Genomic DNA, 13127 nt, shown 5'->3' on the forward strand with positions numbered 1-13127 from the left:
ACCCAAAAAAAAAAAAAAAAAGAATGTCCCTTGGATCCTTCTCCTGTGGGCCTTGGGTGGTTTAGGGGTTGACAGGTGGTGATGTAGAAACTGTGCCCCAAGCTGACTAAAGCCAGGGTAGGGGCAGTGGACAAGAGGGAGGGAGCCCGGATGTGAGCCAGCCTGCCAGGCAGAGGCAGAGGCTGATGTGGATCAGCCTGACAGTCAAAAGACAGAGGCTGATCACTGGGCTTGGCTTAGGGCTGGGCCTGACCCCATGGGGGCCCTGAGAACATGGCGCCTACTCAACCACAATGTCCAGGCCCCTGGCAGACTCGCTCAGTCCATTCCCTGTTACTGCACTGTTACTCTAACAGAACAGGCCTGAGAGAGGCTGATGTATAAGGAATAGAGGTTCACTGGGCTCTGGGCAGACCCAGATGGGGTACATCCAGCTTTAACAACCACATCTCCAGCTAGCCCAGCCACAGGGGAGCAGGGCTAACTCCCCCTGAGAATTAGAGTCTTACAAAGGCAGTGCTAATGCCTTCTGCTGACCTAATTAGTTCTTAAAGAGCCAGCCCCTGGCAGCATCCTCACGCTGGGGATGAAATCTCACATAGGTTTCCTTGGGGGACTGGCAGACCACAGCCCTGGCATGCAGATGGGGAAACCGAGGCGGAGAGGGTGGGGCATTTGCTTGGTGTAAAAACAGACTCCAGCTCCGCCCTATGTGGGCTTTTAGGAAGTCCTTGTTGGACTGTAAGGACAGTCTACTCAGTTCTGGGGGCCATCCGTCCACCCTTGTATATTGAGGAAGGGCAGGATGATGTGCGGTAATGAACCCGCACAGAGAAGTGTGGGGACAGCCTGGGTGCTGGGGCTCCAGATGGGCTGGTGGTGCTGTGGGGGAGGGAACCCCGGGTGATGGAGGGGGTCGGGGGGGACTGTGGGAGCCCAGGCTGGAGGGGCTGTGGGGGAGGGAACCCCGGGGTGATGGAGGGGGTGAGGGGGGACTGTGGGAGCCCAGGCTGGAGGGGCTGTGGGGGAGGGAACCCTGGGGTGATGGAGGGGGTGAGGGGGGACTGTGGGAGCCCAGGCTGGTGGTGCTGTGGGGGAGGGGGGGACTGTGGGAGCCCAGGCTGGAGGGGCTGTGTATCAGCAGCTGCCCTGGCCACTGGCTATGGGAAGAGGGCCGGGAGCTTGTCCAGATTCCCCGAGGGATGCTTTGCTCATCTGAAGTCAGGCTGGCTGCGCTCCTGCCAGGGGCTCCTGGCTCTGCCACACTCACCTGGCAAACACCTGGGCCCTGGGCCTTCACCCCCGAGCCCTCCATCTCCAACCCTGGCTTCTACAAGGGTGGATAGCTTTCACAGGACCCTGGGGAGAATGCTTTCCTGATCTCTGGCCAGGCGTTGATGGCCTTTGGTGCATGTCCTTCCTCCTTCCTTCACTCATCCCCTTCCTCCCTCCCTCTGTTCCCTGCGTCCCTCTCCTTCCTTCCTTCCTTCCTTCCTTCCTTCCTTCCTTCCTTCTTCCCTCCTTCCTTCCCTCCCCCTTTCCTTTCCTTTCCTTCACCTTCTCTTGCACTCCCTTCCCTTCCCTCCTTCCCCTCCATCTTCCCTTCCCTTCCCTCCTTCCCCTCCATCCTTCCCTTCCCTTCCCTCCTTCCCCTCCATCCTTCCCTTCCCTACCTTCTGGGGCTTGAACTCAGGGTCTGAGCTCTGTTCTTTAGCCTTTTTACTCAAGGTTGGCACTCACCTGCTTAAGCCACAGCTTCACCTCAGCTTGTTAAGTAAAGAGTCTCAAGAACTTTTCTTCCCAGATTGGCTTTGCACTGCAATCCTCAGATCTCAGTCTTCTGAGTAACTAGGATTACAGGTATGAGCCACTGGTGCCTGGCTACTTCCAGTTGTGTGTGTGTGTTTTCCAGTCGTGAGGTCTGAACTTGGGGCCTGGATGCTGTCCCTCGGCTCTTCAGCTCAAGGCTAGTGCTCTACCACTTGAGCCACAGCTGGCTTTTTCTGTGTATGTGTTGCTGAGGAATCGAAATCAGGGCATCGTGCATGCAAGGCAAGCACTCTACCACTGAGCCACCTTCCCAGCCCCTACTTCCAGTTTTTTGACAGTTAATTGGAAACAGGAGTCTTGCAGACCTTTCTGCCTGGGCTGGTAGTCATCAGCTCTCATCCTCCTGAGTGGCTAGGATTACAGGGGTGAGCCCAGCACCTGGCTTGAAGCCTTTCTTCTGAGAAGGGGTTCACAGCACAGGTTAAATGTGCCCTCCATCCCCTAGCTTGGGGCTCATCTACCATCTAGCCTGTTCAAGGCCACTTAGGGGCGGGGCTGCTGACTGTGGCCTAGGTGGACTGTGCTAAATTCCTGGGTGCTGCACTGAATTGAAGCAAAGTGGTTTGACAGCTCTGGCAAAGACACCAGATCTGAGCTTTGCCTGCAGCCCCAGTGTGAGTCCAGCGTGTTTAGTGTGAATCCAGTGTGACCTTGTTGTGAGTACAGTGTGAGCTCAGTGTGAGTCCAGCATGAGCTTGATATGAGTCCAGTGTGAGCTCCAACGTGAGCTCAGTGTGAGCTGGCCCGGCCACCCCTGTGCTTCATAGTGTAACGCCAGGTTCTCAGCCCATCGGGCCTTAGGTCCAGAGTGGGCATGGCCAGAGAGAGGGTCCCAGCAAGCTCCCCGCTGCCTCCATGACTTCTCCCCTCTCCCTGCTGCCCTGTCACTTGACATGCCGGGGATGCCTTTGGTCTCTTCATTCCTTCTCTGTAACAATACACCAGAACCTTTGGAAGCCAGACAAGACAACAGTTGAGAGACACAAAGGATCAATGTAAATGCTCGCCTGAACTTTCCAACCTGCTTTTCAAAAGAGGCATTCAGAATCAAAACAGCTCTGAAAACAAACAGGCTGGGCCCTGGAAAATGGGTGTGGACCTTAGCGTATGTCCAGTGCTGTCCACTCTCCGGTGGACTCTTTGGCCTCTCTCCAGTTCTCCTTGTCTTTGAAGAAGACAAGAAAACAAAGAGCAAATACAGGTGAGGATAGAGGTGGGGAGAGATGCTCCTAAGCTGTTGACGGAGATGTAAATGAGTGCAACCACTATGGAAATGGATGCAGAGCTCTTCAACTCACTCAATAGATCTTGCTATGACCCCGCCATGCCACAAGGGGCGCATATCCAGAGGAGTCTGCGGGTGGACTCCAGACCTAAAAGCTATACATATAGACATGTATCTCTATATAGTTATCTACATAAAACCTAACTCCGATTGTGGGACTATTTGATGGGAAGAAGAGAGCAATAGAAGGGGCACCACTTGATTAAAGTAAATGTGTGTGTGTGTGTGTGTGTGTGAGAGAGAGAGAGAGATATACCCTTTGTACAATGGTAAAATAGATGACAAGAATATAAAGCAGGATTTGTAGGGGAGCTGGTACCAGCAGGAGGGAGAGAAGGTGAACAGAGAGGGTGGAAGAGGCAAACAAAGGCAAAGAATGCTATGTTTCATGCATTATGGAAATAGAAGAATGGAACCTGCCAGAATTGCTTTAATAAAGAGGGGTCGCGGGGGGGGGGAGGGAAGGTTGACTTTGATCAGAGTGCATTGTATGTGTATGTGAAAATACCACAACGAAAACCCCTTGTATAAATAATAGGTACTAATAAAAAATTAAATAAAATGACAGCCAGCTGCTGGTGGCTCACACCTATGATCCTAGCCACTCAGGAGACTGAAATCTAAGGATTGTGGTTCAAAGACAGCCTGGGCAGGGAAGTCTTTGAGTCTCATATTTCCAACTAACTACCCCCTCTCCACCAAAAGCAGGAAATGGAGCTATGCAAAGTGACAGAGCATTAGCCTTGAGTGTAAAAGCTCCGGGACAGTGCTCAGGCCCTAAATTCAAGCCATAGTATTTCCTTCCCCCCACCCGCCAGAGCTTAATTGAGCAACCAAGAAAAGGCTGAAAAAAGACAACTAGCAACTTAACCCATGTTCAAAAAATACTTTATTATTATTTTGTTGGTTGTGGGGCTTGAACTCTGGGCCTGGGCACTATCCCTGTGCTCTTCGGCTCAAGGCGAGTGCTCTACCATTTGAGCCACAGCACCACTTCTGGTTTCCTAGTGGTTTATTGGACATACAAGTCTCATGGATTTTCCTGCCTGGGCTGGCTTTGAACCATGATCCTCAGATCTCAGCCTCCTGAATAGCTAGGATTACAGGCATGAGCCACTGGTGCCTGTCTTATTTTTTAACTGGATAGCAATGGCTGTCCCTTCTGGAGAATTCATAACTTCCTAAGAGAAGAAGAATATTCACATGGACCTCTAATGGCGAGACTCCCCAACCTTTGCTGTGAGCTGTGTCTTTTGTTGATGTTTTATTTTACTTTTATTAGGAGTAGAGTTGTGATTGCTGGATGTATAGATGGGTCTCACTTTTTGGGATTCTATCCTCCATAATCGTCTTCACAAATTCATGTGAGGCTTACATTTTTGTTGGCTGCATAGTATTCTCAACAACAAGCCATCAATGACAGAATCAATTCCCAGTATGGGGTGTATATGTTGTTTTGTCAGTTTAAATCATGGCATGGGGGGCTTTGTTTTTCAGTGTGCTAGACCTTATGCCCATTCTGAGCTACCTTACTCAATGACACAGGGCTTACTTTGTGCACGGCATCCTGGGAGACTGGAAGATAAGCCAGATACAATCCTTTCTATGAATTGCAGATATAAATAACGTTAATCCAGAGCAAGTGATAGCTGCTATTAGCGGACAGCTAGAACTGGAGGACAGAAGAGTTTTAGCCTGGAATTGGTGGGATTAAAAGCAAGTTGCACGAGAAAAGTCAGCCTTTGCTTCCACAGCCTGGGGTAAGGCTGACCTAGCAGTCCAGTGGGTGGGGGTGGAGGGCTGCGGTGGGGGGGGGATGACCTGTGCCAGGAGAGCAAGATCACCCAAGACTGACCAATGGGCTGCCAGGAGGGCCATGTGTGTGGGGTGGGTGAGAAGCACACTAGTCTGGCCAGCCCCCGCCTGTAACTTTGGAGGAACTATGGGGTCCTGAGGGCTTAGCTGGGGGGGGTGTGTCTCTGCAGCCCACAGCAGGCTTACTCCCTGACCCCGCCACAGCAAGAGGTGCCACTGGGAGCTGCGAGAGGGAGTTGGTGGCCGGGTGGGCTGTGGGCTGCCTGGGGCCTCTCTGCAGCCTCTCTGCTTGACCGTGCGAGGCCCATCCTCACCCCCGCAGGTGCCATGACGCAGCAGCCCCAGGAGGGCTTCAGCAGGAGCATGGAGGACGCCCAGGAGTGGATGAAGGCCATCCAGGAGCGGCTGCAGATCAATGACAACACCCAGGGGCCCCGCGCGGCGCTGGAGGCCCGGCTGCGGGAGACAGAGGTAAGCGGAGGTCCGGAGGCCCTCTGGGGCCCCGGCCTCCCCGGCCCCGGCCTCCCCGGTCCTGGCCTCCCTGGCCCCGGCCTCCCTGGCCCCGGCCTCCCCGGCCCCGGCCTCCCTGGCCCCGGCCTCCCTGGTCCTGGCGCTGCCCCTTCAGCCCCACGCTTTCCATCTGCTAAGGGAGAGATGCGGTTTTCAAACTCTGAACGATGCCCAGATGCCTGGAGATTTTGTTGAAGTGCACAACCTGATTGGGTGTGTTGGGGGCAGGGCCTGGAGCCCCATAGTGAGGTGGATCCCCAGATCTGGATCCTGTGCCTTCTTCCCCTGCCCCGCCCACCCCCCACCCCAGCCTGGCCTGCCAGCATAGTGTCCCTGCCCAAGGCCAGAGGGTAAGAGGGGTGACCATAGAGCCGGAGACCTGAACTATCATTTCCTTGAGTGCTGGAGTGTGGGGTGACCTCAGAGTCCGTCCCTCTCGGGACCTCAGCTTTCCTGTGTGCATGTGAAGCGCTGGCTTTACATATCCAGTAAGAAACTCCATGATTCTGACTCAACGCCTAACACTAGGAGCTGGTGTGTGGGTGTGCGTGCATACACACACATGTGCCCACATGCACACTACTGGGCTGCTCACTCTTTTTTTTTGGGGGGGGGTCCAGTCATGGGGCCTGAACTCTAGGCCTGGGCGCTGTCCCTCAGCTCTTCAGCTCAAGGCTAGCGCTCTACCACTTGAGCCACAGTGCCACTTCCAGCTTTTTTCTTTTTGCTTATGTGGTGCTAAGGAATCGAACCCAGGGCCTCGAGCATGCAAGGCAAGCGCTCTACCACTGAGCCACCTTCCCAGCCCACTGCTCACTCTTGCTTGGCTTTTTTACTCAAGGCTGGTACTCTACCACTTGAGCCACACTACTTCTAGGTTTTTGCTGGTTAATTAGAGAGAAGAGTCTCAGGGGCTTTTCTGCTTCAGCTGGCTTCAAACCATGCTCTTTAGATCTCAGCCTCTTAAGTAGCTAGGATTATAGGTGTGAGCCACTGGCAACCAGTTTCAATATGATGTGTGTGCACACGCATGTGTGCATGTGTGCATGCATGTGCCTGTTCTGGGGCTTGAACTCAGGGCACTGGTGCTGTGCTTGAGCAATTTTTGCTCAAAGCTAGGGCTCTAGCCTTGAGCATACCTCTACTTCTGGCTTTTATGGTGGCCAATTGGAGCTAAGAGTCTCAGATCCTCAGATCTCAGCTTCCCAAATAGCTGGGATTATGGGTGTGAGCCACCAGCGCCGACTCCAACATGACTTGAAAAAAAATTACGAGGTGAGGTTGACGCAGTGGGGGTGGTCCCGCTGTCTCAGGGAAGGAAAGGGGGGTGCAGGGTTGACTGATCTGCCTGGGGTCACAGCTGTCGGGTTGCAGCATCTGACACGTCAGAAGCCTCCCACCCTATCTGCAGAGAAAGGTCAGACAGAGACAACCAGGCCCCGGCATCAGCGTGAGGAATGTGACCGCCGGCAGCTGAGCTGGAGGTGCAGGCACATGAGTGCTCAGTGGGTACAAAGCGCATAAGTGAAAGGTCACCGTGGGCTGCTAGTGACAGCCAGAGGCACAGTGTCAGCCCGCCTGTGCTCCCCGCCGCCTCCTGACATCTGACCCCCGGTCACCGAACCACGACCTCCTTCTTCCACTGACCTGGAGTTCTCAAGCCACAAAGGTCATGCAGGGTGAGGGAGTGGCGCTGGAGTTGTTTAGTTGTGTTTGACTGCAGACACTGAGCAACTGAGCTGCTGGCCAGGAGTGCGAAAGCAGGCGGGAGCAAAAGGTAATTCTAGCTACTCAGGAGCCTGAGATCGGAGGGCCTGGGTTCGAGGCCAGCAGGGGCAGGGGAGTTTGTGAGACTCTTATCTCCAATTAATCACTAGAAAACCAGCAGTGGTGCTGTGGGTCAACGTGGTAGAGCGCTAGCTTTGAGCAGGGACATGGCCTGGGCCCTAGTTCAAGCCCCAGGACCAGCACTAAAAAATAAAATAAGCTAATGGCAGCTAGAGAGCCCCACCTGCCCCAGGTCAAGTGGACAGCTTGGTCCTCCACAGAGCGCAGCCCAGGTGAGGTGAGAGATGCCAGGTGCGTATTAGGGGACATGTTCACGAGAGAAGGGAGCGGGGAGCGGGAGCCGTAGGAGAGGCAGGGCCCTAGGCCAGGTGCCTCCTGGAGGCTCAGGGAATTGGGTGAGGCTCTGAGGTCCCCTGAGCTAGCCATCCACCACAGGCCCCCAGAACCTCCCAGGATCTGTCCCCGGGGGGAACAGCTTTGCACAAATCTACTCATAGAGTTGAGTCCACTAATGTACTTTCTTTGTTTAATTTTCATCTAATTTAATTACCTTTTTTTTTTTTTGGTCATTTGTGGGGCTTGAACTCTGGGCCTGGGCACTGTTTCTGAGCCCTTCAGCACAAGTCAAGTGCTCTACCACTTGAGCCACAGCGCCACTTTGGGTTTTCTAGTGGTTCATTGGAGAGAAGAGTCTCACAGATGTTCCTGCTTGGGCTGGCTTTGAACCATGATCCTCAGGGCTCAGCCTTCTGAGTAGCTAGGATGACAGGCGTGAGCCACCAGCGCCTGGCTTAATTTAATTATCTTTGAGTAGTTGTGTAAAGGGGTTTCAATTCAGCAAGTCTGCTTAGAGTACAGTACATCTGGACGAGAGTATTATTCCCTCCCTGGTGCCTCCCACCTGCCCATCCCCTCAAGTCTCCTGGTGCACATGTGCACGTTGAGTATTCTGACTGTCTGCCCACCCTTCCTTTCTCCATTCGCCGAGGGGTAGATAGTATTAATCCCACGGTGACATGAATGAGAATCCTTGTCCCAGGAGTGAATGGAAGATGTCTGCTCTGGCAGGGAGGTTGGCTGTGTTCTCAGGGCAGGCCCGGCTGCGTGGGGCTGACCCCCAGGCCTTTGTCTTCCCCTCCGCAGGCTGCCCCCCTGGCCTGGAAGCGGGGCTGCAGGCTGTGATCCGAGGGAATCCAGGTTCCCCCCTCCTCCCTCAGAAGGCCTGGCCAGTCTTCCCCCAGGCCATGTCTGCTTGTGTGTTGCCTAACCTCGGGAAACTGGCCTTCGTGTCCACACAGAAAATCTGCCGGCTGGAGCCCGAGGGCCGCGTGAAGGTGGACCTGGTGCTGCAGGCGGCTGAAGCCCTCCTGGCATGCTGCCTTGAGGACCAGAAGCCCGAGATCCTGGCCCAGCTGAGGGACATCAAGGCCCAGTGGGAGGAGACGGTCACCTATATGACTCACTGCCACAGGTAGGGCAGCGGGGGCCGTCCAGGCCTGTGTCCGCAGTGCCTGCCGGGTAACTGCGCCCAAGGGACCTCAGCCCAAGGGACAGCTCTCCACTCGTAGGATCCCCAGGAACTGGAGCCCAGCCCGACTCTTTCTAATTACCGTCAATGTTCATAAGATACGGTTCCAGTGTTCCAGCCATTGCGTCTGGCCAGCAAGTCCTAATAGGTCCAGCACCAAGGCTTTGGCATACGAAGGTTTCCCCTGTGAGCACTTTAGCCAGGGTCTCTCTCTGCCAGGACCCAAGAGTCAGGCTGTGGGAGAGACAGAGACTCAGACACACCCAGCGTCGATTCCTGCTCTGCTACTTGCTGTGCAGCCATGGGGAAGCTGCTTGATCTCTCTGAGCCTCCGTGGCTTCCTCTGGTCCAGGAGGGTAATCCAGTGCTCCTTGAAGGTCGTTAGAGGAATGGCAGCAGGGACCGTGCTGTGCGTGGTGCAGGGTGGTGCTGAGGAAGCTGGAGCAATGGCTTCCTCTCCATCATAAAGCAGGAGTGAGCCTGGACGGGCACAGGCTGCACAGAGCTCATTGTCCTGCAGACCCTTTCGCCTGAAATTCTAAACAGGATGGCTTGATGTTGGTCGGAGAGAAAGACATGTCCATGTTGTACATGGGGAAACTGAGGCAAGCGACGAGGCAGTTATCCTGCGAGTTTATGCTCCCCCTCCATCTTCGGCCCCCAGCTGGCAGGCACGAACCAACCCACAAATACCATTGTGCTCTGTGTATTAGTAGGCTTGGTTCTGGGGTAGTCTTCTGTAGGCAGCATGTGCAAAGGGCCTGGGGCTACTGAGTACAGAGTTCTAACACTAGGCAGAAGTGGTTGGAGGAATCTGTGTACCGGCTGTGGGGATTCAGGGCTAGAATTTGAGTCCTGGTGGCTTGGGGCTGCCTGAGCTGCTGGATTATAGGGTGAGCTGAGGAGCAGCCTCATCTGGGAGCTTACACAGGATGCAGAGGGTCTCATCCTGTAGAGCTCAGGAAGGGTCTAGAACCCAGTGGCACTTGGTACAGAGAGAGAGCACCATCCTGCCCCTGTCACACAGCCCCTGGCACTGGAGTGTGGTCAGCCGCGGGGCTGATTCCCTGATGGCTTTGTCCCCGCGCCCACAGCCGCATCGAGTGGGTGTGGCTGCACTGGAGCGAGTACCTGCTGGCCCGAGACGAGTTCTACCACTGGTTCCAGAAGATGACGGTCGCCCTGGAGCCCCCGGCGGAGCTGCAGCTGGGCCTGAAGGAGAAGCAGTGGCAGCTGAGCCACGCCCAGGTGCTGCTGCACAACGTGGACAACCAGGCCGTGCTGCTGGACCGGCTGCTGGAGGAGGCAGCCTCGCTGTTCACCAGGATCGGGGACCCCAGCGTGGGCGGGGAGGCCCAGAAGAGGATGAAGGCCGACTACGACGCCGTGAAGGCCAGAGCCCAGGTGAGGCCTGGAGGATGGGTCTGTACCCAGCTACCCGCTGCCTGCCTCGCCCAACTCTCCACCGTGTGCCGGCTCCAAACCACTGCCTGCTGTGCATCGTGACCCCATCCACTCAGCCCTTCACTGCCCACATACCCACCACGTTCGTCTACTTGTCATCTGTCTACCACCCATCCGTCCACCCATCCATCCATCTACCTATCCATGCATCCACCCATCCACCCACCTGTCCACCCATCTATCCATCTACCTACCCATCCATGCATCCATGTATCCATGCATCTACCCATGCATCTATCCATCTACCTAGCCATCCATCCATGCATCCATCCCTGTTACACATCTACCTACCTACATCCATGCATCCATCCACCCACCCATCCACCCACCCATCTACCCATCCACCCACCCATCTACCCATCCACCCACCCATCCATCTATCCATCTACCTATCCATGCATCTACCCATTCATCCATCTACCTACGTAGCCGTCCATGCATCCATTCATCCATCTATCTATATCTATCACACATCTACCTACCTACCATCCATCCATCCATCCACCCACCCACCCACCCACCCACCCACCCATCTACCTACCTATCCATCCACGCATCCATTCATCATCCATCTATACCTGTCACACATCTACCTACCTACCATCCATCCATCCATGCATGCATCCATCCGTACCTGTCACACATCTACCTACCTACCTACTTATCATCCATCCATCTACCTATCCATCCATGCATCCATTCATCCATTCATCCATCCATCTACCCATCCATCCATGCATGCATCCATCCGTACCTGTCACACATCTACCTACCTACCTACTTATCATCCATCCATCTACTTATCACCCATTCACCACTCACCCACTTTATTATCTACTGTCTCTCTGTCCACTTACCCTTCTATCTACTGACTACCCATAAATCCATTCATCTACCTGTCAATCATCCATCTATCCATCTACCCCCCCACCATCCATCTACCTGTCCACTCACTCTCCACCTCCCACCTACCCTCCCAGCCATCAGCCTGTCCAACATTCCCCTCATCCACTTGCCTACTCAGTCCTCTATAGGAGAATCTATCCTTTCTACTCATCTGTTTTCTTATTCATCTACTTCCCCACTAAAACAATCTCTCTTTTACTTAGCTATTCAGCCACTTAACCACCTACCCGCCCATCCATTTACCTGCCCATCATCTTACCCACTTGTTTACCCACCCATCTGCTCATTCATTCTGTCTGTGTACTGCGTCACCCACCCACCGCTCACCATTTCCTGTCTAACCCATTTGTGTAACCCATCACCTCCCTACCTATTTGCTAACCGTCCACCCACCTGTGCATCCACACAGCCTCCTACTGTTCACATGGAGGGTTGCTACGGGCTTAACACACTTCCTGCACAGGTGCTGACTGCTCGCTCATGGACTGTGATGTCCATTGTCACCCAGCAGCTTCCCTCCCGAACGCCTTCTGCCGCTCTCCCTGCCTCCTCCTCACTTCCCACGTCTTCCCCTTGGGCTCTCCTCTGGCCCCTCTAACCTGTCCTGCTCTGCCCTCACTTGGCCCTGCCCCAGCCCTCTGACAGTCTCTGTGTTCATACCTCACCTCATCCTGGCCTCGAGTCTGAAGCAGTTTGTTGAATTAGTAGATTCAATTATTGTTTTTGTAGAAACAGTATTTGGTTGTTTCCTATGAGTACCTATCCTTTTGTTTTATTTATTTATTTATCTATCTTTATTTGTCAGTCATGGGGCTTGAACTCTGGACCTGGGCGCTGTCCCTGAGCTGTTCTGCTCAAGGCAATTGCTCTACCACTTGAGCCACAGTGCCACTTTGGCTTTTTTGTGTTTGTGGTACTGAGGAATTGAACTTGGGGCTTCATGCATGCTAGGCAAGCATTCTACCACTAGGCCACATTCCCAGACCTATCCTTTTTTTTGGGGGGGTCTGGTTGTGGGGCCTGAACTCTGGGCCTGGGCGCTGTCGCTCAAAGCTCAAAGCTAGCACTCTACCACTTGAGCCATAGCACCACTTCCGGCCTTTTTCTTTTTGCTTATGTGGTGCTGAGGAATCGAACCCAGGGCCTCATGCATGCAAGGCAAGCACTCTACCACTGAGCCACCTTCCCAGCCCTCCTTTTGTTTTAAAGTAACGTTCTTTGTGCCTTCATGTTTGCATTCTTCCTGGATCCTGACTGCATGTGTGGTCTTTATAAGCACACGCATTAGAGCCTCTGCCAGCTGTGGAGGAGCTGGTGCTCCAGGGTCTGTCTGATGGTGGCTGTGTCTCCTCGGAGGACTTTGTAGCCCATGGTGCACCCTGCCCTCAGCAGGGCTCATGTTTGTCACCTTCATTGCTTCTGTTCCTTTGTTTCCTGAGTCAAACAAGTTGTTTAGGCTTGAACCCTGAACCCCCGGCCAGGCTATGTATCAGGCCTTTGGTGAAACATGCTGGAAAGTGACTGGTTTTGTTTGTTTTTGTGCCAGTACGGGGTTGGGGGTTGAACTTGGCCTCAGGTTCTTGTTGAGCTTTTTCACTCAAGGCTAGCACTTTACCATGAGCCACTTCCTGCTTTTTATTGGTTAATTGGAGCTAAGAGTTGTCCTCAGATTCGACTGCCCAGGATGGCTTTGAGCCTCGATCCTCGGATCTCAGCCTCCTGAGTAGCCAGGATTACAGATGTGAGCCACTGGCACCTGGCTCCAGGCTTCCTTTTGATACTGTGGCAGACAGCGGCAGGGCAGCCTCTCCAGGGTGCTGCCTCTCTTCAGGGTGGAAGTCAGTCCATTCCCACTGCAGCCCCGTGGCCCAGCCCAGCTCCTAACTCCCAGGAGGCTGGCACAGTGCAGGTTTAATGGGCTGTGAGCACGTTGCAATCCAACAGCACCCACCCGCTCTCCCTTCCTTCCTGTGGTGGCCTATCTCTTGGGCTGGACTGGAG

General features: G+C 54.2%; 1 protein-coding gene across 1 annotated transcript in view; it reads left to right on the forward strand.

The window, feature by feature from the left end:
• Nucleotides 1-13127, forward strand: part of Syne3 (spectrin repeat containing, nuclear envelope family member 3) — a 68775-nt gene that overhangs the window by 23531 nt on the left and 32117 nt on the right. Inside the window, exons 2-4 of the mRNA XM_013017496.1 lie at nt 5253-5401; nt 8527-8699; nt 9851-10160. Coding sequence (XP_012872950.1) covers nt 5258-5401; nt 8527-8699; nt 9851-10160 — 627 coding nt within the window. The 5' untranslated portion in view covers nt 5253-5257. The remainder of the gene's footprint in view (nt 1-5252; nt 5402-8526; nt 8700-9850; nt 10161-13127) is intronic.

The sequence above is a fragment of the Dipodomys ordii genome, unplaced genomic scaffold, assembly GCF_000151885.1.
Source record: "Dipodomys ordii isolate 6190 unplaced genomic scaffold, Dord_2.0 Scaffold2, whole genome shotgun sequence".
Lineage (NCBI taxonomy): Eukaryota > Metazoa > Chordata > Mammalia > Rodentia > Heteromyidae > Dipodomys > Dipodomys ordii.